We start from the raw sequence: 20,380 nt of genomic DNA on the forward strand, positions 1-20,380 counted from the left end.
TCCGTGGGCGTGGATTATTTAAATGAGTAACATTGTGACTTCATAAGTTCCGGAAAATTTTTATTGTAGTCCAAACGAGCCGTTTGTTGTAGTCCTTAAAAAGGGGATTCTGTTAAATAAAATATCTTCCTTTGGAGTGGACTAACCTTGCAGATCTTTTTTATTCTCAAACAGAAACATGGAAAAGCAAAATAGGACCCCTTTAAAACAGTTTAATTCATGTTCATAATGTAAATGTATAACAATAAATGTACTTAACACTTTTTAAAATACATTTATAATTTAAAGAGTGGCACTCCTAGTCCTCTATATAAAATGTTACAATACTTATACAGTCTTTATTACAGAAAAATAGTTCACTAATTGAGAAATTCATTTCACAACACGGACAAGAACATTTCACAGAAATGATCATAAAATCATGAACGCAATAAAGGTGCGAGCAAAATATCAATAGCGTTTGTATCAGCACATCTCTGAGTCACATTCAAACCAAGCAGATTTCTGTTGTTCATTGACCAACCAGTCATGTGACCAACTTAAACATGAGCGAAATCTGCTTGGGGAACTTTTTCATCTTCACACGAAACTCTGGATCGCACAGATTCCTCCTGAAAATTTGTAATTTTCAACTTAATAACTTAATAATCAAACAATACAATAAAATTAATATACACATTTCATAACTACATTACTGTCCAGTGACAGACCTGTACTTTCCAAATGTATTCACCTCGTCTTCTGCAACAATATTACTGAACAACCAATCATCATCTAGAGGCGGAGTTGGAATTGGAGTGGGGTGGATCTTATGTAATGTTGCAGGGAAAGATTTAGCCACGCCCTCAAATTTGTGACTACTCTGATTGCCTCTGAATTTGGAGTAAAAACACGACTCTCCTTTATGATAGCAAAAGCCTTCAAGGCAACACATTATGGGGCACAGGAGACCTGATCCAGTCTGGTTGAGATTCTCAACCTGTACAATATTTCTGATATCAGTGTCTTGCATCATAAGATACTGATCCGTTTCTGGACTTGAATAGTTCTTGTGTGAGCTTTTTAGAGGCTGTTGTTCCCAGATGTCATGAACAATCCGTTTGGATTGAGAGTCCAGCTGATTCTCAAGCGCCGGGAACATGTGGTGGCTTGAAACAATACCATCCAAGGCAGACAAATCTGTATCTGAGTAACCATCCTCCTTTCCATTCGTCCTCATGCAAGGCTCAACTCTACCGAAATGGCCCTCTAGGATGTTATTGTGGCTCATAGAATAGTTTGTTTGATTGTGATGGAAACTACCTCTATGTGGCTCTTGATTGCAGAGAACATCAAATTCAAATTCTTGACCGTTTTGGCTCAAATTGCTGGTTCCAACCCCAAAACCTGTTAGGTTCTCTACGTCTGAATCCAGAGAGCTTAGAAATGTGCTGGTTTCCAGTAAATCCTCTTCACTGTGAACCGTCCACTCAGCCATTTTACATTTAGGATCAATGTTTTGGATCAGCAGATCTTCATGATTATCATAACAATCCAGTAATTCAAGGTCATCCATTATATCCATTTGAAGACTCTCAGCGATTGTGCGATCTTGCGTTTGGACGCCGTGTTCAGCATCAATGAGCATCTGAACCTCCAAATCGCATGAATCCAAAGACAAAAGTGAAATCACAGGGGAAGTGGGTGACAGGTCTGACACTTCAACACCTGTGGGGAACAACTTCATGTCCGAGTGTTTGGTGAGACATGGTTTTGAATACGTTCTTGTTCTTTCAATGCTTCCCAACCAGGAGGACACACTCTCCTCGAAGCTTTCTAAATCGGTAGATGGCGGTTGCCTTTCGAAGCTGTTGCCTTCCATTGTGTGTCCAGGGTTGTTTTTTATTGCAGCATTACAGTTTTTTTCAGTTCTCAGATTTGTGCCGGTACTGTTGAAGGACTTACACTGTGAGAAACTTTTATCAACCACATTGGTCTCCGTAAGACTGTCCAATGTCCAGAGGTCACAGACATCTTCTTGTTGTTCAGGAAGACCTTCTGTTTTGTCAGCATTTATAAAAGTTTCAATAGCTGTAGAAAACAGAACAAGGAGTCATCAAACTGGTTCCAGACCAGAACAAACCAGTTCTGAAAATAAAAAGTAAGTTCTTTTACCTTTTTTTGAGGGTTTAGGTTGAGCGTTGAGGGTTGAGGGTTCTTTTGCAATGTGAGACAGATTGGGTGTTAGATGATCTGGGGAGTTTTCAGTCGAAAATAAAGCAGAAGCCAGCTTATGGTTCGCTGCCTCTATTTCTGCAAATTTCCTGTGTAGAGGCAAATGGAATATTAGTTTTAATCATTTAATATATTTATTTATAATTATATTAGTATTATATAAAATATATTTAATATATAGGCTATATAATTGTTGGGGTCAGTAAGATTTTCTTTCTTTTTGTTGAAAGAAATCAACACTTCGACACTGGTCTAGAACGACCCTGAATCGACACTGAAGACTGCAATGATGACTGCTAAAATTTAGGTTTGCCATCCATCATAAGAAAAAATACAATATTTTAAATATTTTAAAATAGAAAAGAGTTAGTCACATTATTACTGTTTTACTGTTTTTTATTTTATCAAATAAATGCAGCCTTTGTGAACATGTACAATAACCAAAAATCGATGGAAATCTTGATGGAAATAACACCACAACGTTTATCGAGGTGCATACACCATCGAGAGGTGCATACATTTTTGGTCAAGATCTTGTATTGACAATGCAAGAGTCCAGCACTCTGTAAAGTCTCCTCCAGTACATCCCAAAGACTCTCAATGAATTTAAGGTCTGGACTCAGAGGTGCCGATTCATGTGTGAAAATAATTCTTTTCAACCATTCTTTCCCAGTTTGAGCCTGATGAATCTTGACATTGTCATTCTGGAATATAGCCATGTCTTCCTACATACTATACATCAATTAGGTTTAGAAGAACGTTTTCCAAACATATAACATGCTAGAAACTCTCAAGCATATACATATCCATAGGCTATATAGCCTACTGTGTATAACATACCTCTGTATCATGTTGTGTAGAAACCTACGATGATTGACTTGTCGTTTTGATGGCTTGTTTTTACGTGGTTTTTGCAAAGTCCTCATCATGTGACCAGCTGCTGAGGTCACGAAAGTAAAAAGATCCCGACCCCATGGCACTCCATGCTCCGGCCCTGGCTCAAAGGTCAAAATACTGGATGGACGCATAGCTTCGGGGAGAAAATGAGAAAATAGTAGGGGCATTAAAGAAAGAGAGAGAAAAAAATAAAATAATAATACATCAGATTCAGTAGTTGTCTGCTAAATTGCCAATGAATGTTGATAGCTTAGGCTCAGAATGTTAACATTTTGTAAAACTAAAGGAGCAGAACTATAACATTCAGTATAACATCAAATTAAGATTTAGATCTCTAAAAGCCTGATAATCAATCTTTCTATATGAAAGCACCACCTACCTTCTGTTACTCAGTAAGAGTCCACTTTGAAATGTGAAGCAGGGAACCAGAAGGCTTTGCACAGGTGATCCAGTCCTGCACCCTGACTGACCGAGAGACAGAGAGAGAGTGAATGAATGACCGAGGGGAGGGTGGCATTGATTCGGCGATGATGCCACAGTGAACGATTCTTTGTCTGCTTAGATAAAGGGTGGCAAGACCACGCCATTAAAGAGGACAGAGAAGTGCAGCAGAATGAAAAGAAAAGCAATTACCAAGAAGTCAACTGGTTCATGCCGTGCGGTCTCCTTGAGCATTGTCAAAAACAGCGCTTGTTAAGTGTTAGCAAACGCAGCGCACCGGTTAAGCGCTTAACGGGCCTTTAATTGATCTCTTTAATCTCAGATCCTCATTAACACATTCTCCTGTCTGAGAGCTCTACTGGTTGCCACACACAAATTGCCTTCACATTTCAGCCCTCACACAAAATGTTGTTTTTACATATCTATGGGGACGTTCAACATAATGGAACGTGGTCCAGGGGACAGGGAATATGACATGATTCAAAGCAGGAACATATTCAATTGAACTATGAATGCTTAATAAATGACTTAAAAGAAAATAAGATAGTCTACCATCTATATCCACATTAGAGCATCGTATTTTAAATTAATTCTTAAAGGGATAGTTCACTCAAAAATTAAAAAAAGAGAGAATTGTCATGTGATCTCTATTGGATATTGTTAATAGACAAATTTAACAGCAAAAGTGTGAAAAGTGTGTTTCTGAAGAATTTCTACATTTAATTTAAATATCTCAATTAAATATTAAATATCTTTTTCATCTAATATTTATATTCTATTTTATTTCTGTCTTATTTCATATAACGAATGCAGTTTGTGATATTTTTAGTGTCAGTTAACAACACTGAACCAGATGTTAACTTGCCAATGGCATCTTGCTTGAATTTTTGTGAGATTCGTTGGTTATATGAATTATTGGTCCATTATCATTCAGCACTATGGTAACATAAGCAGTGGGGTGTGTACAGGAGACTCTTCACTATATTTAGTGTGGCTTCTCACATGTCACTGCAGCGTATGTTCTCTGTTGGTTTTGAAGAACCTCTGCTTTCAGCCTGGTGTCAGAATGTTCTTCTCTCAAGTTTAACATCGGTGAGCTTCATATACTTCACGTTGTATCTAATATCTGCATTTCATTATGTATGATTATAATGTGTTTTACTTTTAAGAAGAAGGATGTTTTACTGTATATACTGATTATTAAAAAAATGTCCCTTTCGTAATACATTCCCTCAAATGTTCCCTGGTTCTCACCACGTGTTCTTTTCTCACATTCTGGCATTGATAAACCTTATCATAAACACTCATTCTTGCTACTTTGAACTTTGTACCTCAAAACAAACTCTGATTGGTCTATGTTTGACCAATCAGCTTTGTTTACAAGAATCAATCAGAGGGATACAACAGGGTGAACCTTGAGATTTGTCATTCATTCTTAAAACAGGACAGCTACATGGTGAGTTACAAAAAACACACATTATTTCAACTTAAATTGTCATTTGTAACTATTAAAAAACTTAAAAGCCAGCATGAAACAGAAGTTGCTATAGTCTTTTCTTCCCTATTTTGATCTGATTGGAACAGCACTGAACAAGAAAAAATGTAGGCTGGGACTTTAATTTGTCCATCAGGAATGGTTCAAGTGGTGCTCACTGCAGTGCCAAATGACGTCCAGCTCTCCTTCTCTGGACATAATGGGCGGAGTTATGATTAGCTATAGGGTTAGTGTGTGGGTGGGGGGCGTCTAGCTCCACCCATTAAGTCCAATGAGGCGGAGCTGGACATCAAGCTCCACCTATTGGCTCTGCAGTGAGTTGCTATTGCTGTGATGTCATGTGAGTGACAGGTTGTCCCGCCCTCACGCCAGTAAACACATCATCAGAGAAGAGAAGAGATGTTGCTACAAGTGGGAGGGGAAATGGGGGTGCAAAAAAAAAAAAAGAATTTTGATTTCATGGTGACTTTAAAAACTTGAATTAAAAGGATAAAATGACATTTATTGTAGATTGAGCATTCAGTTGAATGAAATGTTTGCTTTTATTATCCCTGTCCAGCGGTCATCATGAACAGAGCATGGGCTTTGTTCAAATCCCATCCATACATCCCTAATGTGCTGGGATACACAACCCTGTTTGCCACAGCGGACCTCATTCAGCAAAGCATGATGGGAAAAGCTCAGGACAAAGTGACAGAACACAAACCAGATAGAATGGGACAAGATCCATCTAAGATGTCCACTGAAGGAGTTGTGGCTGGAGAAGCAAAGACAGATGGTCTGTATAATACCAAAATAAGTGACCCAGAAGGCAATAAAAAAGCCTCCGAAGAAAATAAAACATCAGCTCCAGTCCAACATGGTCCACAGCTTCACGGCATCGACTGGGCCCAGACCGCTCGGGTGGCACTGGTTGGGTTCTGCTTCCATGCTAACTTCAATTACCATTGGCTACGAGGACTGGAGAGGATGTTTCCGGGGGGAGGGGCCAAAAGAGTGTCACTCAAAGTGTTTCTAGACCAGCTGTTTGCGGCCCCTATGACAATAAGTGCTTTCTACATTGGTGAGAATCAGCAATGAATATAACTCACCAAAAGGAATAACTGAGGAATTTCCACTTCCACTTATAATCAAACAAAATCTATACAGAAATACATTGGTGCACAAATGAATGAATAATGATAAACTAAAGTGTTTATTACACTTCTAAAGGGCTGAGTGCATTGGAGGGTGCAGAGGATCCCTTTGAAGACTGGAGAAATAAATTCTGGACCTCTTATAAGGTAAACATTAAAGAGCACAAGAGCGATTGAACATGTAAATATTAAAGGTTCTGGATTATTTTGACACATTGATTTACTCTTTGTTTCACTTTCTGGTAGACTGGAGTGGTGTACTGGTCAGCAATGCAGGTACTATATATATATCTATATATATTTGTTCATACATCTGTCAGATCTGTTTCTAAGATGCTTCTTCATTTGTTTCCTAATTATATTCTTCATGTCTCAGGCTGTGAACTTCTCCCTGATCCCGCCAGTGGCTCGTACGGTTTTTGTCGGAGGAGTTGCTCTCGGCTGGACTGTCTTCTTATGTCATTTCAAGCAACAGAAGAGTGACTTCATGAGCTGAGCTTTATTCCACAGCTGCTTGCCACTGAATATCCAAATATGCAACATACTATGCATATATGCAACTAACTACATATAAGAGATGCAATAAATCTTGCAGACGTTTTTAACAACAGATATTTTAACAAATCATTTTCCTTGTCTCCTATAGGTAAAGTACAAATAAATGAATATTTTAAATGGTCAATTATGCGACATAATAAACACATTTTTTTGTGACCCAATTTTTCCACTCATTCTTTTAAAATTTACAATGAAACGGAAGTAGTGACAGATCTTTTCTTCCACAGTGAAATGGGTTATCAAGAAAACGATAATGTAGGTGTGGGAAATTGGTTCTATTAAACATTATGAGGTAAAAAAAAATGGTCACTTTAAATCAGGTGTCTTTAGTACACAAAGGCCTACATGTAGGCTATATTTATAATTATCACAATAAAGATATGTCTTCATTAATAACTTTGCAATCAAACTCTTTTAAACTTTATGTAGCTGAGATAGACCACACTGCTGTACTATTATAGGCCCTACATTTTTATTTAGCTATTTTTGTTTGCTTAAACACCGATTAGTATGAATTTGACTGTAGCCTACTCTCTTTCTGTAACCAACCATATCCAGTGTACACTGAAATGTGTTTTTCAGTGACAGGAAGCGTGAGCCTATCCGGACGCGCCTTTTTCAGTCACATGACTCATAGCGTTCCGTAATCTCGCTATACGTCCTCTCGCGAGCTTTCTTTTTCCCTTTTCACTCTGAGTCCAAGATGGTAGGTAGCTTGATATCTTGTGGAATCTACCAGTATCCAAAATCTTCCTCCATCCTCAGCGATATGTGATCTAGTTCTGCCGCAGATGATGTTTAGAAGCATTACATAGCGTTATAAATGAATAGATATAGGTATTATTGTGGATAGTGTTTGAAATTAATAAGTAAATGCCGGCTAACGCACATCGGGCCGCAGAGCTGAGACTCCCGTTCATTTGTCGTGTTTAAAAATACTTGCCGTACATACTCTGACAATAGCGTGTTACTGTCTCATTAATCTCCTGTTTATAAATGTATAGATAAAATACATACTGGTATTTAATTTAGTTGACTGGGTAGAAGGAAAAACACTACAGCAAACTCGTGTTGGCTAAGCTAGCTTTACTAGTGCTAGCAGTTTTCGGCTCTCAGACACATGAGTTACATCTTATCCGAGACAAATATGAATTATGGTAAAGAAGATGTTTTTCCCTTCTCGTTATTATTTTTTCGTTGCGTTTGCCATTATTGCTCAAATATGTGTAACGTTAAGTTCTCAAGCTAGTGTTTATATGGAGAAATTGCTAATTCTCCATTTTTGTGAAACGATGCTTTTTATTGGTGTGTAATTGACGTATTTTGTTGAATCTCCCAGGGAGTTGACATCAGACACAACAAGGACCGCAAGGTTCACAGGAAGGAGCCCAAAAGTCAGGATATTTACCTGAGGCTCTTGGTCAAGGTAAGAACCAACATGATACTCAACACCGATAAGCAAGCAAGAAACTCCAGTTTTAAAATGTATTGCTACATTTCTCTTGCTAGTTGGATGAGTTGTCAATTTTTCCCTTTAATTTTATATAAGTTCACTTTTTTTTTGTTATGTGTTGTAGTTGTACAGATTCCTGTCTCGTCGTTCTGATGCTCCCTTCAACAAGGTCATTCTGAGGAGACTCTTCATGAGCAAGACCAACCGCCCGCCTCTGTCCATTTCCCGACTGGTGAGTTTGAACCCCAGTGTTATGCCCAGTACACATTGTTTGATTTTGGCCTGTCCCAGACGAAAGATGACCAATCGTGGTGATTTCTGTGGTCATGGCTCCTAAACGGTGGTCCTACGTCGCACAGTGAGAGAGGTTCAAAGACGGCTTTTGTCACGGTCTTGCGACCAAAGCTCGACTGCGATAATTTTCTGACTGTCAGAGATTTAGCATGATCATCTCACAGTGTGTTTGCTGCTACGACCTACGTCTACTGACTAGCCAATAAAAATGCAACTTCAAATGCCATATTGATCAAAGCGACATGGTGCTAAAACTAATAACTACTTGCCTCAAGCTCCATTTACAAAATTGGCATGCCAAGTTGGGCTCTTTTCCCTAGCCATGACCGCATCCATATTCTTTCGCTTGCTCTTGTTGTTTTTTTCAGCGCACATAAAAACCACAAATGCCAAAGTGCGATTCATCTCGCTCTTATTTGTTTATCACTAGCGCATGCCGATGACGTTTTATTCTATACTAACTTGCGTCGTAGCCTACTATTCAATAGGTGTCAGCATCGTACAGTCTACATGCATGTCATACCAAAGTTTACACAGTCTGTAGCAGGCAATACTCCTGTAGATCTCGTTTACACATGACCTTTTGTGTTTTATTATTTGGGCTCGGTATTAACACAATTTCACAATTTGATTTCTACTCACAAGCTTGCGTTCGATTCCATTATGATTTGATATTGATTCATTTAGATGTATATCAGGTACAGTACATGACAAATTTTCTCAAGGAAAATAAATCTCTCAACTAATGCTGTAAACTGTTTATTGAACCATTACTATAATATTAAAGGTTAAAATTAACTTATGTATATGCACAATTACATTACATATGGAAGTTGTTATAATAACTTTTTAATCACATTAATTAAATTTTTTGATTTGTAAACTGTAGCTGTCAATTTATTCAAAATACTTAAAATATTGAACAGGTTAAGTACAAATATAATGAATATATTTAGCAAAATGCTCCTCTCGGGTTTTTTTTTTTTTGTAGCTGTTTTATTGACGTCTTTCCGCAGTTGAAAAACTAAGCGATTACATGAGACAATACGGACTGAAAGCGGTATTAATGTTTTGAATTTAGTAATGAAATTGTTTGTAATGGTAAAGTAATGGCTTTGTTTCACATCAAACGTAACACTGTTTTGTTCATCACCTTAAAACAGCATAGATGGAAAAATTGGATACCAAACAATTGCTGGTCCCCATAGACTTCCATAGTATGAAAAAAAATAATACTATACAAGTCAATGGGGACCAGAAACTATTTGGTTTCCCACATTCTTCTAAATATTATCTTTTAAGTGCCATAGATCTAATACATGTTTAGAACAACTTGAGGGTGATTTAAATGATGTCAGAATTTTTAGTTTTGGGTGAAATATCCCTTTAAGAAATGATATTGGTTCACCAAAATGAGAATTGGTGAGAAATCAATATTTTTAACACAGCCCTAATTAAACCTTGTCATTTTTGTCTCATGCAAAGTTTTCTTCTTTGCCTCTAGATCCGTAAGATGAAGCTTCCAGGCCGTGAAAACCTGACTGCTGTTGTTGTGGGAACGATTACTGATGATGTCAGGATTCACAAAATCCCTAAATTGAAGGTAAGACAGACATTGGAAGTGTGGGTAATGTCTTATAAGCTTTGTGTTTACGGTCCAACTGTCCATGTCCATTTTGGTACCTCGGTTTACATTTTGTAATTCATTCAAATGAGTTTGGATTATCATCAAGCGGCCCTTTCTGAAGTCAGCTTGTTTTGCGTGTCCCTCTGTGAATCTCACAGTTTCGTCTACTACACATACTCATGCACGTGTGAAGCTTCAGCACTTCATTTGATAAAACTATCATATTGTATACGATTTTTGTTTGTTTATATACAGACGTTTTTATTTACAGCAGACAATCATGTGACTGACCACATGAGCAGTGCATTCCCGGGTTTGTAGAATTACGAAACTCGCTCCTGCATCTCCATCCGAATGCATGAGTGAAATCACTGAGGTGAAATGCACATTTTTATAGACGTCCACATGACATTTACTGTTCTAATAGGCATCAAGATGAAATGATGTGGGCTAACAGCTTTAACAAGCAAATTCTATCATTTAACAACCTTGTAGCTCACAGTAGGTTTGTCTTTTAAAGGTTTACAATTTATCGTTAACAATCTATTTCCCAGTGGAGAAAAGAGTTTTTACTTCTGGAACTCAACTGTTGCCCTCTATAGTACTATTGCACTTAAGTTGTTGTAATGCAGTTTATTAGGGATGCACCGATACCACTTTTTCCAGAACGAGACTATTTTCTTTTTTGGTACTTGATGATAGAGTATCGCTACTTGTATTTTCACTGCGTTTGTAATGTAAATGTATCGGGTAAGAGAAATTAAAAGAATATAAATTATATTTGTTGGCTTAATTATGTTCAGCAAATATATATTTCTTTCAGTTATTTTCATGCTGAATTAAGCCTGTTAAAATGTATTGTATGAGCTTCTATTACTTTTTACTGTTCATTCTATTGCTATTCATTCATTCTACATTCATATTTTATCTTTCATTTAATATCACAGCACATATTTAGAGTTGCTCCAGCAGGGCTCAGTGCTGAGAACTGACCCTTCGCTAAGCCACGCCCGAAAACCACCACTGGCCAATCGTGGCTTAGCAACCGTAACTAGGCGCGGGAGGTCTGGCAAGCTTTCGAGCGAGGGAAACATGCCTTAGCGTTGTGCGTATGGATTGTGCAAATCTGATACCCGGTATCCTAAAAGTTTGGACGGGGGGGGTGGATTTTGTTCCCTTCCCGAAACCTAAAACCCAAGGGGAGAAATGCTGGACGTAATCATTTATATAGCGCTTTTAACAATGTAGATTGTTCCAAAGCAGCTTTACATTGATAATAAGAAATTAAAAGTAAAGTGTTTTGGCTTTATAGCTCTAGAATAAAGTTATTGTCCAGCTCGTGGATCAAGCAATGTGATAAAAGGCAAGACGGAGGCTTACTGACATAACTTAGCGTTACTTAAAAATATATACAGCATTTTGTTAATATACGGCTAAACTAGTACCCCAATCCGATCGCGACTCTCCCGGTGTTAGTTCTAGTATAAGTAAAAGGTAGTTAGTAAAAGGAGGGAACATCAGGGGGCTTGCCAGAGATCTCCAAGGAAAAGGCTGGTATGCAAACTTAATCAGTTCATAACAGTAACGTTAGTCACTTATGTGACTCACGACGTGTGAGCAGTAACGTTAGCCTGGCGCACTAAAAATATAAGCGGGAGAATGTTATCATTGCAAAGTGGTCAGGCTAATGTCTTGTTTATTCCATAATACTTATGGATAAGCTGTTTGATTTATAAATATTAGATTTTCAAATTTCACTCACCCTGCTGTGCATGCCTGTTCCTCAATTTGTGTTTCCCATTTGAATGGTCAGCGTATGAGGCGGCTGCTGCTTGCACTGGGACCTAACGATCTAGGCTTTTGATCAATTTAGGCTCAATTTTGATGAAATTATTCTCTAATCGTTTGCATCTTATGTCGTGGATATATCCCTCGAATGCATACTGCAGTCCCTTTTGTCTTGCTCTCTCAGATTTTCACCTGTTCGACCAAAAAAATGACTAATTATCTCCTTGGGAATGTCTGAAACCAGTGCATACATACTGTAATAGACGTGCCAGGCGCAAAAGCTTGACAGGCGTAGCAACAGTAACTAAGGAGGGCGGGGCTTAGCGAAGGGTCAATTGGGTCAGTGGTTCAAATGTTTAGATGCCAGTGAAATGCCTCAAATGTCTTTTCCAGTTTTGGTACTACAGCAAAACTACTGGCCTAATTAATGTACATTTAAAACATTACAGACAAGCAGTCAGTAATAAAATAACAAATAATCAAATTACAAATGAATGCAATAGAACAAAGAATTAAGTTTTGAATTATTGTTGTTATTATTATTTATTATTATTATTATTATTATGATCATTGTGTGATGTTTTTCAATACAGTTGCACTATTTAAACATTATCTGCACTTTTACAGAAGAAACGTTTATCTACAACTTTTACCATTTCTGCAAGGACTGGTGTTTGGATTTGTTTTTTTATTCTTTTATGTAATTGGTGTATTATAGGAGCCTATTTGATGATGGGTACTTTTTACTTTAGATAAATGTTTGTTACTGAGGCTCTCAAGAATGCATGCAGCCATCACTTGTGGCCAAAAACAGGGGTGCTATAGTGATATCATTATCGCAATAAATACCAGAAAATATCGTGATATAATTTCAAGTCCATATCGCCCATACCCTAATGTGTGCTGAGTGAACGATCAGCAATCAACAAGTTCTCTCTCTTTTTTTTACTTTATAGACAGCCTTCTTTTTTAACCACATTATACTGTTGTTGATGTTTCTTTGTCCGTATGCACGCTGCCTGGTATAGGTTGTTGGTATCAGAGCATTTTTATTAGTAGTACACAAACGCAGTACCCTATTTTTTTTTTTTATTTTTTTTTTAAGGAACAGTATTTATGCCTTTGTATATGTCTTATAGAGATGACATGGATGTTTAAATTATGCTTAAGATGTTTTTTGTTATATAAGCAGTCCTAAAGGCTCTGTTGGATGTTTTTTTTTATATATATACTTGCGGTGGTTTTCACCCAGAAGCGAGTGCATGCAGTGTGAAGTTGTCTGGATATCTAAATGAACATTATTTCTCTTTCCTGTGCCTCCTCACAGGTGTGTGCCCTAAAGGTGACCGATGGTGCTCGCCACAGGATCTTGAAGGCTGGTGGACAGATCATGACCTTTGACCAGCTGGCCCTCACTGCACCTAGAGGACAGGGCACCGTTCTGTTGTCTGGTACGTGTGTGCAAAGCAAGAATACTTTCTGTAGAAAACACATTCAATGTAAACATGATTCTTGTTAATAATAACTCATTCTCATTTTCCTGAATGAGTTGCTTAATTGTTCGTATTTCGAGGGTTTCAGCTCCAGGTTGTTAAAGCATATGTCTTCTTTGCTAACAGGACCCCGTAAGGGCAGAGAGGTGTACAGGCATTTTGGAAAAGCTCCTGGAACTCCCCACAGCCACACCAAGTAAGGGATCAATGTGAACGTTCATTTCAAGCCTTTATGAGCTTGAGGCTGTTTGATAAATGTTGATCGTTGTGATGAACCGTTTAACAGAGCATGTTTTTCTCTCCTCTAGACCCTATGTGCGCTCCAAAGGCAGGAAGTTTGAGCGTGCCCGTGGTCGCAGAGCCAGCCGAGGCTACAAGAACTAAACAGCTGTCTTTTTGTATTCTATATTGTAATGCAAATAAAGATTGGGTAATATTCAAAACACAATATTTCGGAGTTGCTTTTCTTGATCTATTTTATGCACCTTCAAAAATGCTACAAAATATTTTTGCTGCAGCCAAGTGGCTTTTCTTGTGAAATTGGCACCTTACATGCACCTGAAGCACAGAAATGACTGTGACTTCACCACATCAAGTGGAAAAACAAACCTAATGATGAAATGCTTTTACAACTGCAGGTACATCTGTGTATACACACGCTTCCAATACAGTTTCAGAATTAATCAAACTCAAAGATTGCAAAGAATATAATTGTCGAGTTGAAAGAAGTTAACGTCAGAGGAAAGGCCTTGATTGAACTTTGAATTTTCCATTTTACTTTGCACGTACATTTGCACAAAACAAACCAGTTCTGAGCAGTTTAATGGGTTGATTTTGAGGTTGATCTAAATTTGTACAAATCTTTTTAAAGTGTACAAATCTGTGCTTGAAGTTGATAAATTCATAAAAGTCTTAACAGACACATTTTGCACCAGTTTATTCAAAAAAAATTTTCAGCCTGTCATGCAATAATAGAAATGTTCAAAATTTGTTTGACAAAGTAGTACTATATGACACTACTGTTGAACAAAAAAAAGGGTAATTTTATGTATGTATTTTAAATGAATTTTGAGTACAGAACTAATTCAATCAATCTAGGAAATGGTTTTTGGAGCGATTTTAAATTTATCTCGTACAAAGTGTAATGGCCTCATTTAAAATGCAAAAATATCTACATTATTTCGGACGGCCATGCAAATGTAGACGTAAAATGGCACAGCTTGAAGGAATGATGTGGCAGCAGAAGTATGTGGAAACACATTCATGTAGTGTTTGGACACTATTCAAAGAAGCTTTGCTATTGGTGAGTAAACACTTTTCAGAAGCTGACTCTCTTTGATCTGTAAATCTGTGGTTATAATTTCCAGTACACAGGACAAACAGTTCAACAGACTGTCAGGAGCGGTTTCAGCCACATGTGATGGTGTTATGATAGCAGACAATGAATATTAATTTCTAAGTTTCCACCTTGATCATTTTCAACATCTCGAAATTAAGGTTTTAAATGATAAAATCTGAAGTCTTTATGAAAAGCAGGTTCTCACGCTCTCTAAAGCCCGCTAAGAAATCACATTGAAGTCCATTGAATTTAACACGCATCTTGGGTTTTTCTATATAAGGACAAAACTTTCTAGATGAAACCGATCTGTGCCATGATGTAAGAAACGGTAATTGTCTGACAAATCTGCTGACAGCATCTGCTCAGAGACACAAATAGTTTATGTGATGCATATCTTTCTTTAAAACCCTGTTTTGACTAATTTCTATAGAGAAATCATCCGTGGAATTAAAAGCTTTGACTGAAACTGTGAGCTCCAGTGTCCCACTTCTGACTCTCATGGAACTTTGACCACTGTAATGAATGAAACTGAACAACTTCTTACAAATCACATTCTGCAGATCATTCTGAATAAAATGTGTTTGTGTCAGTAGATTTGTCTGTCTTTCTACATCTTAAATATACTTCAAATATAATAATACATTTTTTAAATCATATTTACACATTGAATCCCCAAATTAATGTAGAAGCAACACAAATCAATTTAATGCAATGTAATGTTTAAAGGCACGATTTTACCAAGTACTAATACCTATATTTAAACTGATTTTCTAATTTTAAGGACAAAACAGCCATTCAACTATCCAACTCGATTTAATATCTGAAACATTTTTAATACGCAGCAAACTGCAAATGATCAAAGCACTATTTTTGTTTTAAAAAACAGCAATTACAGTCCATCATCTATCTAATAACAACAGTTTAATTTAAATGAATACAACAATCAGCCCAAAAACCCCAAAACCATTATAATAAATGTATGTAAAATAAATACACGTTTGTATGTGTGTGTGTGTATGTATATATATATATATATATATATATGAAGAGTTCAGATGCAAAAGCCTCTAAGTGCCATCTGAAATTTTCTTCTAGAATGATCATTTTTATCAAGCTTGTATATTTAAGTTCAGTAATTTCACTTAAATGACAATTATTAGGTAATTTTCATTGCCATTTAAGTGAAATTACTGAATTACTGAATTCACTTAGAGGCTTTTTGCATATATATATATATTCATATGTATATATATATTCATATATTCAATACTTCAATATATATCCATTACTTCAATGAACTCATTAAATTACTACTTTGTTTAAATTAATACGTTTTTAGCTAACTGTGATTTTGTATATATACATTTCTGAAATACATAGTTAGTTACGTCTGATAACAGAACACTCTAAATTGTAATATGGACTTTCTGTAAAGCTGCTTTGAAATGATGTGTATTGTGAAAAGCGCTATACAAATAAATGTGAATTAAATTGAATATATATATATATATATGTATATGTGTGTGTGTATATATATATATATATATATATATATATATATATATGTGTGTGTGTGTGTGTGTGTGTGTGTATATATATATATATATTCAATTCATTATTCAATTCAAGGCATTATTGGGTTAATTTATTTGAATAAAATTTGATTAAATGAAGATAAAAATGGGTTGCACTTTATTTTACAGTACGTGTACTAGAAAGTACTGGTAATATAAGGTAACTACATGGATTAAGGTTAGGTTTAGGTGTAGGTTCAGGTTTAGTACCTAGTTATTACCCAGTTATTGCAATTACTATAATACACAGTATGTACATGGAGAACAGGACTGTCAAATAAAGTGCTGCCGAAAAATTAAGAAAAAAATGACTCTGGATATTCATTTTCAAGAGAGTAAAGGGTTTAGACAGATGAATGTGGAGAACGTGGGTGTCTGTACTTATGACAAACTAATAACTGTGGGGGTCAGTGGGGAGGAAATTTGTAATATCTCAGTCACAATCCTGCCATAATCAGTGTTAATATGTTCCATCCTCTCTGCTATCTGCATGCATGTAATATTCCCACTCGTGACAGTGTCTTTTTTCCACATCAGGGGCTCAGGTAGGTCTTTCCCAGCTCTCTTGTTATTCAAATCAGCTGCATCAGCCACATGTACAGTAGGAAAGACCCCATCACACTCTCACATCGCCCCCTCTGATCTGAAGACAGTGAACGCTGATATCCGCATGCTCTGTAACCACCTTGACCCCGCTTGATATTTGGATGTTTTCTGGTGAAATGGGGGCACATGGACACACACAAACGCTGTGAGAACTGTCGAGATGAACAAAGGAAGGAAATGATGAGAATCTAAGCTTGAAAGCGTCTGAAGATCTGAGGTTATCCTCCCATACTTCACCTCATGAAGGCATTACCTACACACTGCTGTTTCCATGGATTTACATATTTACATATTCAATAGCCAGCTTACTATTTCCACCTGGTTAAAAGCTCTTCACTGATCTGGTGTACAGCAGCCTCAAAAAGCCATATATAGATAGATGTCAAGATATTAAGGTTTTACAAAATGGTCACACTTTATATTACGTGTGATGTGTCATACTTCTATGTACTTACATAAAAAAATTAAAAAATTGGTACAATATTGTGTTCTTGTTGTATTGAAAAATACTTGCGAGGGGAGATTACCTTTTCAAGTTAGGGATATGTGGGTAGTCTGGGTTGTTTCAACCCATGTTTGTGTCAAATATGGGCAAACCCAACCACTGGTTTAAACATTTTAATTACATTTTTAAACCCAATGTTTGGGTTTGTCCATATTTGACCCAAACATGTGTTGAAACAACCCAGCATTTTTTAGAGTGAAGGTGTAAGGAAAAAGTCAACAGTGTGATTATAGATGTAATTACAGAAAATAATTATAGCTATAATTACATGCAGGCATTTTTAAAAAGTACAATGTAAAAACATGTATGTACATAATTACATTGTATCAGATTAGTAAATGACATTGTTTCAACCCATGTTTGGGTCAAATATGGACAAACCCAATTTAAAAACTGAATGTAAATTTTACATTCCATATTTGTCCATATTTGTCCCAAAAATTTTTTTAAGCGTAGTAATTAAAGTTACTTATAAAGTGGGACCTAAAAACAATGCTGTTAAAAACTGGACACTTTCTGGTTGTCAAATGTTAGTGTAACGTGTCTATAGTTAATGTGATGATCTACACCTGTTGTTACAACACCCGTGAAAACTACACACATTGAAAACACAGTGAGATCCTTTGTTAAAAGTCATTGCAAAAAAAGACATTAGTTCTGGGAAAAGCACAATTTCTTTGCATAAGTCCCTCTGTTTGATACTTTGCATCTCGTTAAAATTCAGTTAATTAATTTGATTACATTTTATTTGGCAAAACTTTATTTTACAGTGTCCAGTGACATATGTTACATGTACTTACCATAGTAATAACTATAAGTTATGCATAATTAACCCTCAACCAAACCCTAATCCTAACCCTAGAGTAAGTACATGTAGTTAATTATTATTACACAGTACTTAAATGTATAATAACAGTGTAACAAAGACACCTCAAAATAAAGGGTTACACTTTATTTTAAGGCGTCACTGTTACAGTGTAATTATATATTTAAGTACTGTGTAATAATAATTAACTACATGTACTTACATGTTAGGATTAGGGTTTGGTTGAGGGTTAGTTGCATGTAATTATGCATAACTTATAGTTATTACAATAGTAACATGTAACATATGTAACAATGACACTAAAAATAAAGTGTTACCATTCATTTTATGTGTCTCAGCGTGTCCAAATACTTATTTGGGGCCACTTTGCAGAAAGAAAGGAAATTTGTTGTATAGACGCTTCAAATCGAGAGTCGTACTTTGCATACCAAAAATGTGGACTACAGAAGGAAGGAACTGCGACTTGCTTTTGTGACAGATAGGAGGAGTGAAAAACAAAGCAAAAAATGGGAGGGGAGAGACTGAGTCAGCCACAGACTCTTTTCTTCATCAAAACAACTCCAGCCCCCATATTCATGTCACTCGCACACAGTCTCTCTGTCTTTACTGGAAGTGCTGCTGTTTTAGAATATGCTGATCGCACATCCGCATATCAACGGCTCAATCAAATGCATTCCGAAGCTCAGGTCTGAGACTGGGCTGACATAACACTTACACAACCACATAAACAAATCATGATGCCATGGTGAGATCTAAAATTACACATGGCATTTGTGTTTTTTTACCCATTGATTAGTGTTGGTTATCAGAAATGCATGCCTGATGCAATGGTGACATATACTGAGAAATAATAATGTACAGTGCCTTTGTTACACGTTACATGTACTGACTCCAGTAATTGGACTCCATGTTGTGTGTGTGTGCATGTTGTTTATTGATATAGTTCTCAAATTATGTAATTACACTGAAACTAAGACACCTTAAAATATTAGTGCTGTCAAATAATCACATCTAATATAAAAGTTTGTGTTTTATATAATATAGGCCTACTGTGTATGTACTGTGTGTGTGTGTGTGTGTGTGTGTGTGTGTGTGTGTGTGTGTGTGTATACATATATATATGAGGCATTTATGTTTTTTGGGCTGATTGTTAGTTTAAATTAAACCATTGTAGGATTGATGTACTATAATTAACCGCACCTAACATAAATGTTTGTTTATATAATATATGTGTGTGTATATATATATATATACACACACATATATTATATAAACAAACATTTATGTTAGGTGCGGTTAATCGCTATTAATCAATTTGACATCCTTAGTATTTGAACATAACAGATATTATGTAATATTTAATATTGCACAATTAATTGAAATTGGTTTCTGCATGCTTTGCATCATCCATGAACTTGCCATGATTTTCTTGCATGCAAAAACAGCATAAACTGATACATTATTTGTATGTAATTTATTTATTAATGCTGTCTTTTCATGCAATAAATATCATGGCAAGTATAGAAAACATTTATAATAAAACAGGGAAGATGATTAATAACTGTGAAAATGTGCAAACAAAATTATAATATCATATAATAATATTGCATAGACAATAATACATGCATGCATCTTCTGTAAAGCTGCTTTGAAATATATATATATATATATATATATATATATATATATATATATATATATATATAGTATATACACACACACACACCCTAATTATTTATAAATAGATGCATTCTTGCCTGTGTACATTTTCCATATTACTTTTTTGTTTTGTTTTTGTTTTACATAAATTTGTTTCCATTCTTTGAAGTGAGTGACATACTTTCAAATTAACCTTTTCACGTGTTGAGAGAAAATTTGAGATAGACCTGGTGAATCCGTGGGAGAACAAAACCTCAAGTGTTACCTCTTCCTCATTCTATTACTCTCTCAGTGTCTCTCTTTCTCTCTAACTTTTTCCAAAGTACGTCAGTCAGACCGCACATCAACAGTTTCATTACATGCATCTTCAGAAGTCATGTGACATCGAGAGGCAGAGAAGAAGAGGATCTACCTACATCGAGCAACTCCTCCCAACCACTGCAACCCACACAACCACCCACAGCAGTATATATAC

General features: G+C 36.2%; 2 protein-coding genes across 2 annotated transcripts; both read left to right on the forward strand.

Moving 5' to 3' along the window:
- The first annotated feature begins 4,973 nt into the window (after positions 1-4,973).
- Positions 4,974-6,900, forward strand: LOC311067322 (mpv17-like protein). Its single transcript, XM_084089093.1, has 5 exons — positions 4,974-5,008; positions 5,607-6,110; positions 6,260-6,330; positions 6,430-6,459; positions 6,560-6,900. Exons 2-5 carry the CDS (start codon positions 5,615-5,617, stop codon positions 6,677-6,679), a joined length of 717 nt encoding a protein of 238 aa, XP_083945219.1. The 5' UTR covers positions 4,974-5,008; positions 5,607-5,614; the 3' UTR covers positions 6,680-6,900.
- Positions 6,901-7,321: 421 nt separating this feature from the next.
- rpl18 (ribosomal protein L18) lies at positions 7,322-13,844 on the forward strand. Its single transcript, XM_084088905.1, has 7 exons — positions 7,322-7,447; positions 8,081-8,167; positions 8,319-8,426; positions 9,993-10,091; positions 13,231-13,354; positions 13,523-13,592; positions 13,705-13,844. The coding sequence occupies exons 1-7, from the start codon at positions 7,445-7,447 to the stop codon at positions 13,778-13,780; spliced, it is 567 nt and encodes a 188-aa protein (XP_083945031.1). The 5' UTR covers positions 7,322-7,444; the 3' UTR covers positions 13,781-13,844.
- Positions 13,845-20,380: the final 6,536 nt, after the last annotated feature.

Source organism: Abramis brama (genome assembly GCF_963993115.1).
Source record: "Abramis brama genome assembly, chromosome: 17".
Classification (NCBI taxonomy): domain Eukaryota; kingdom Metazoa; phylum Chordata; class Actinopteri; order Cypriniformes; family Leuciscidae; genus Abramis; species Abramis brama.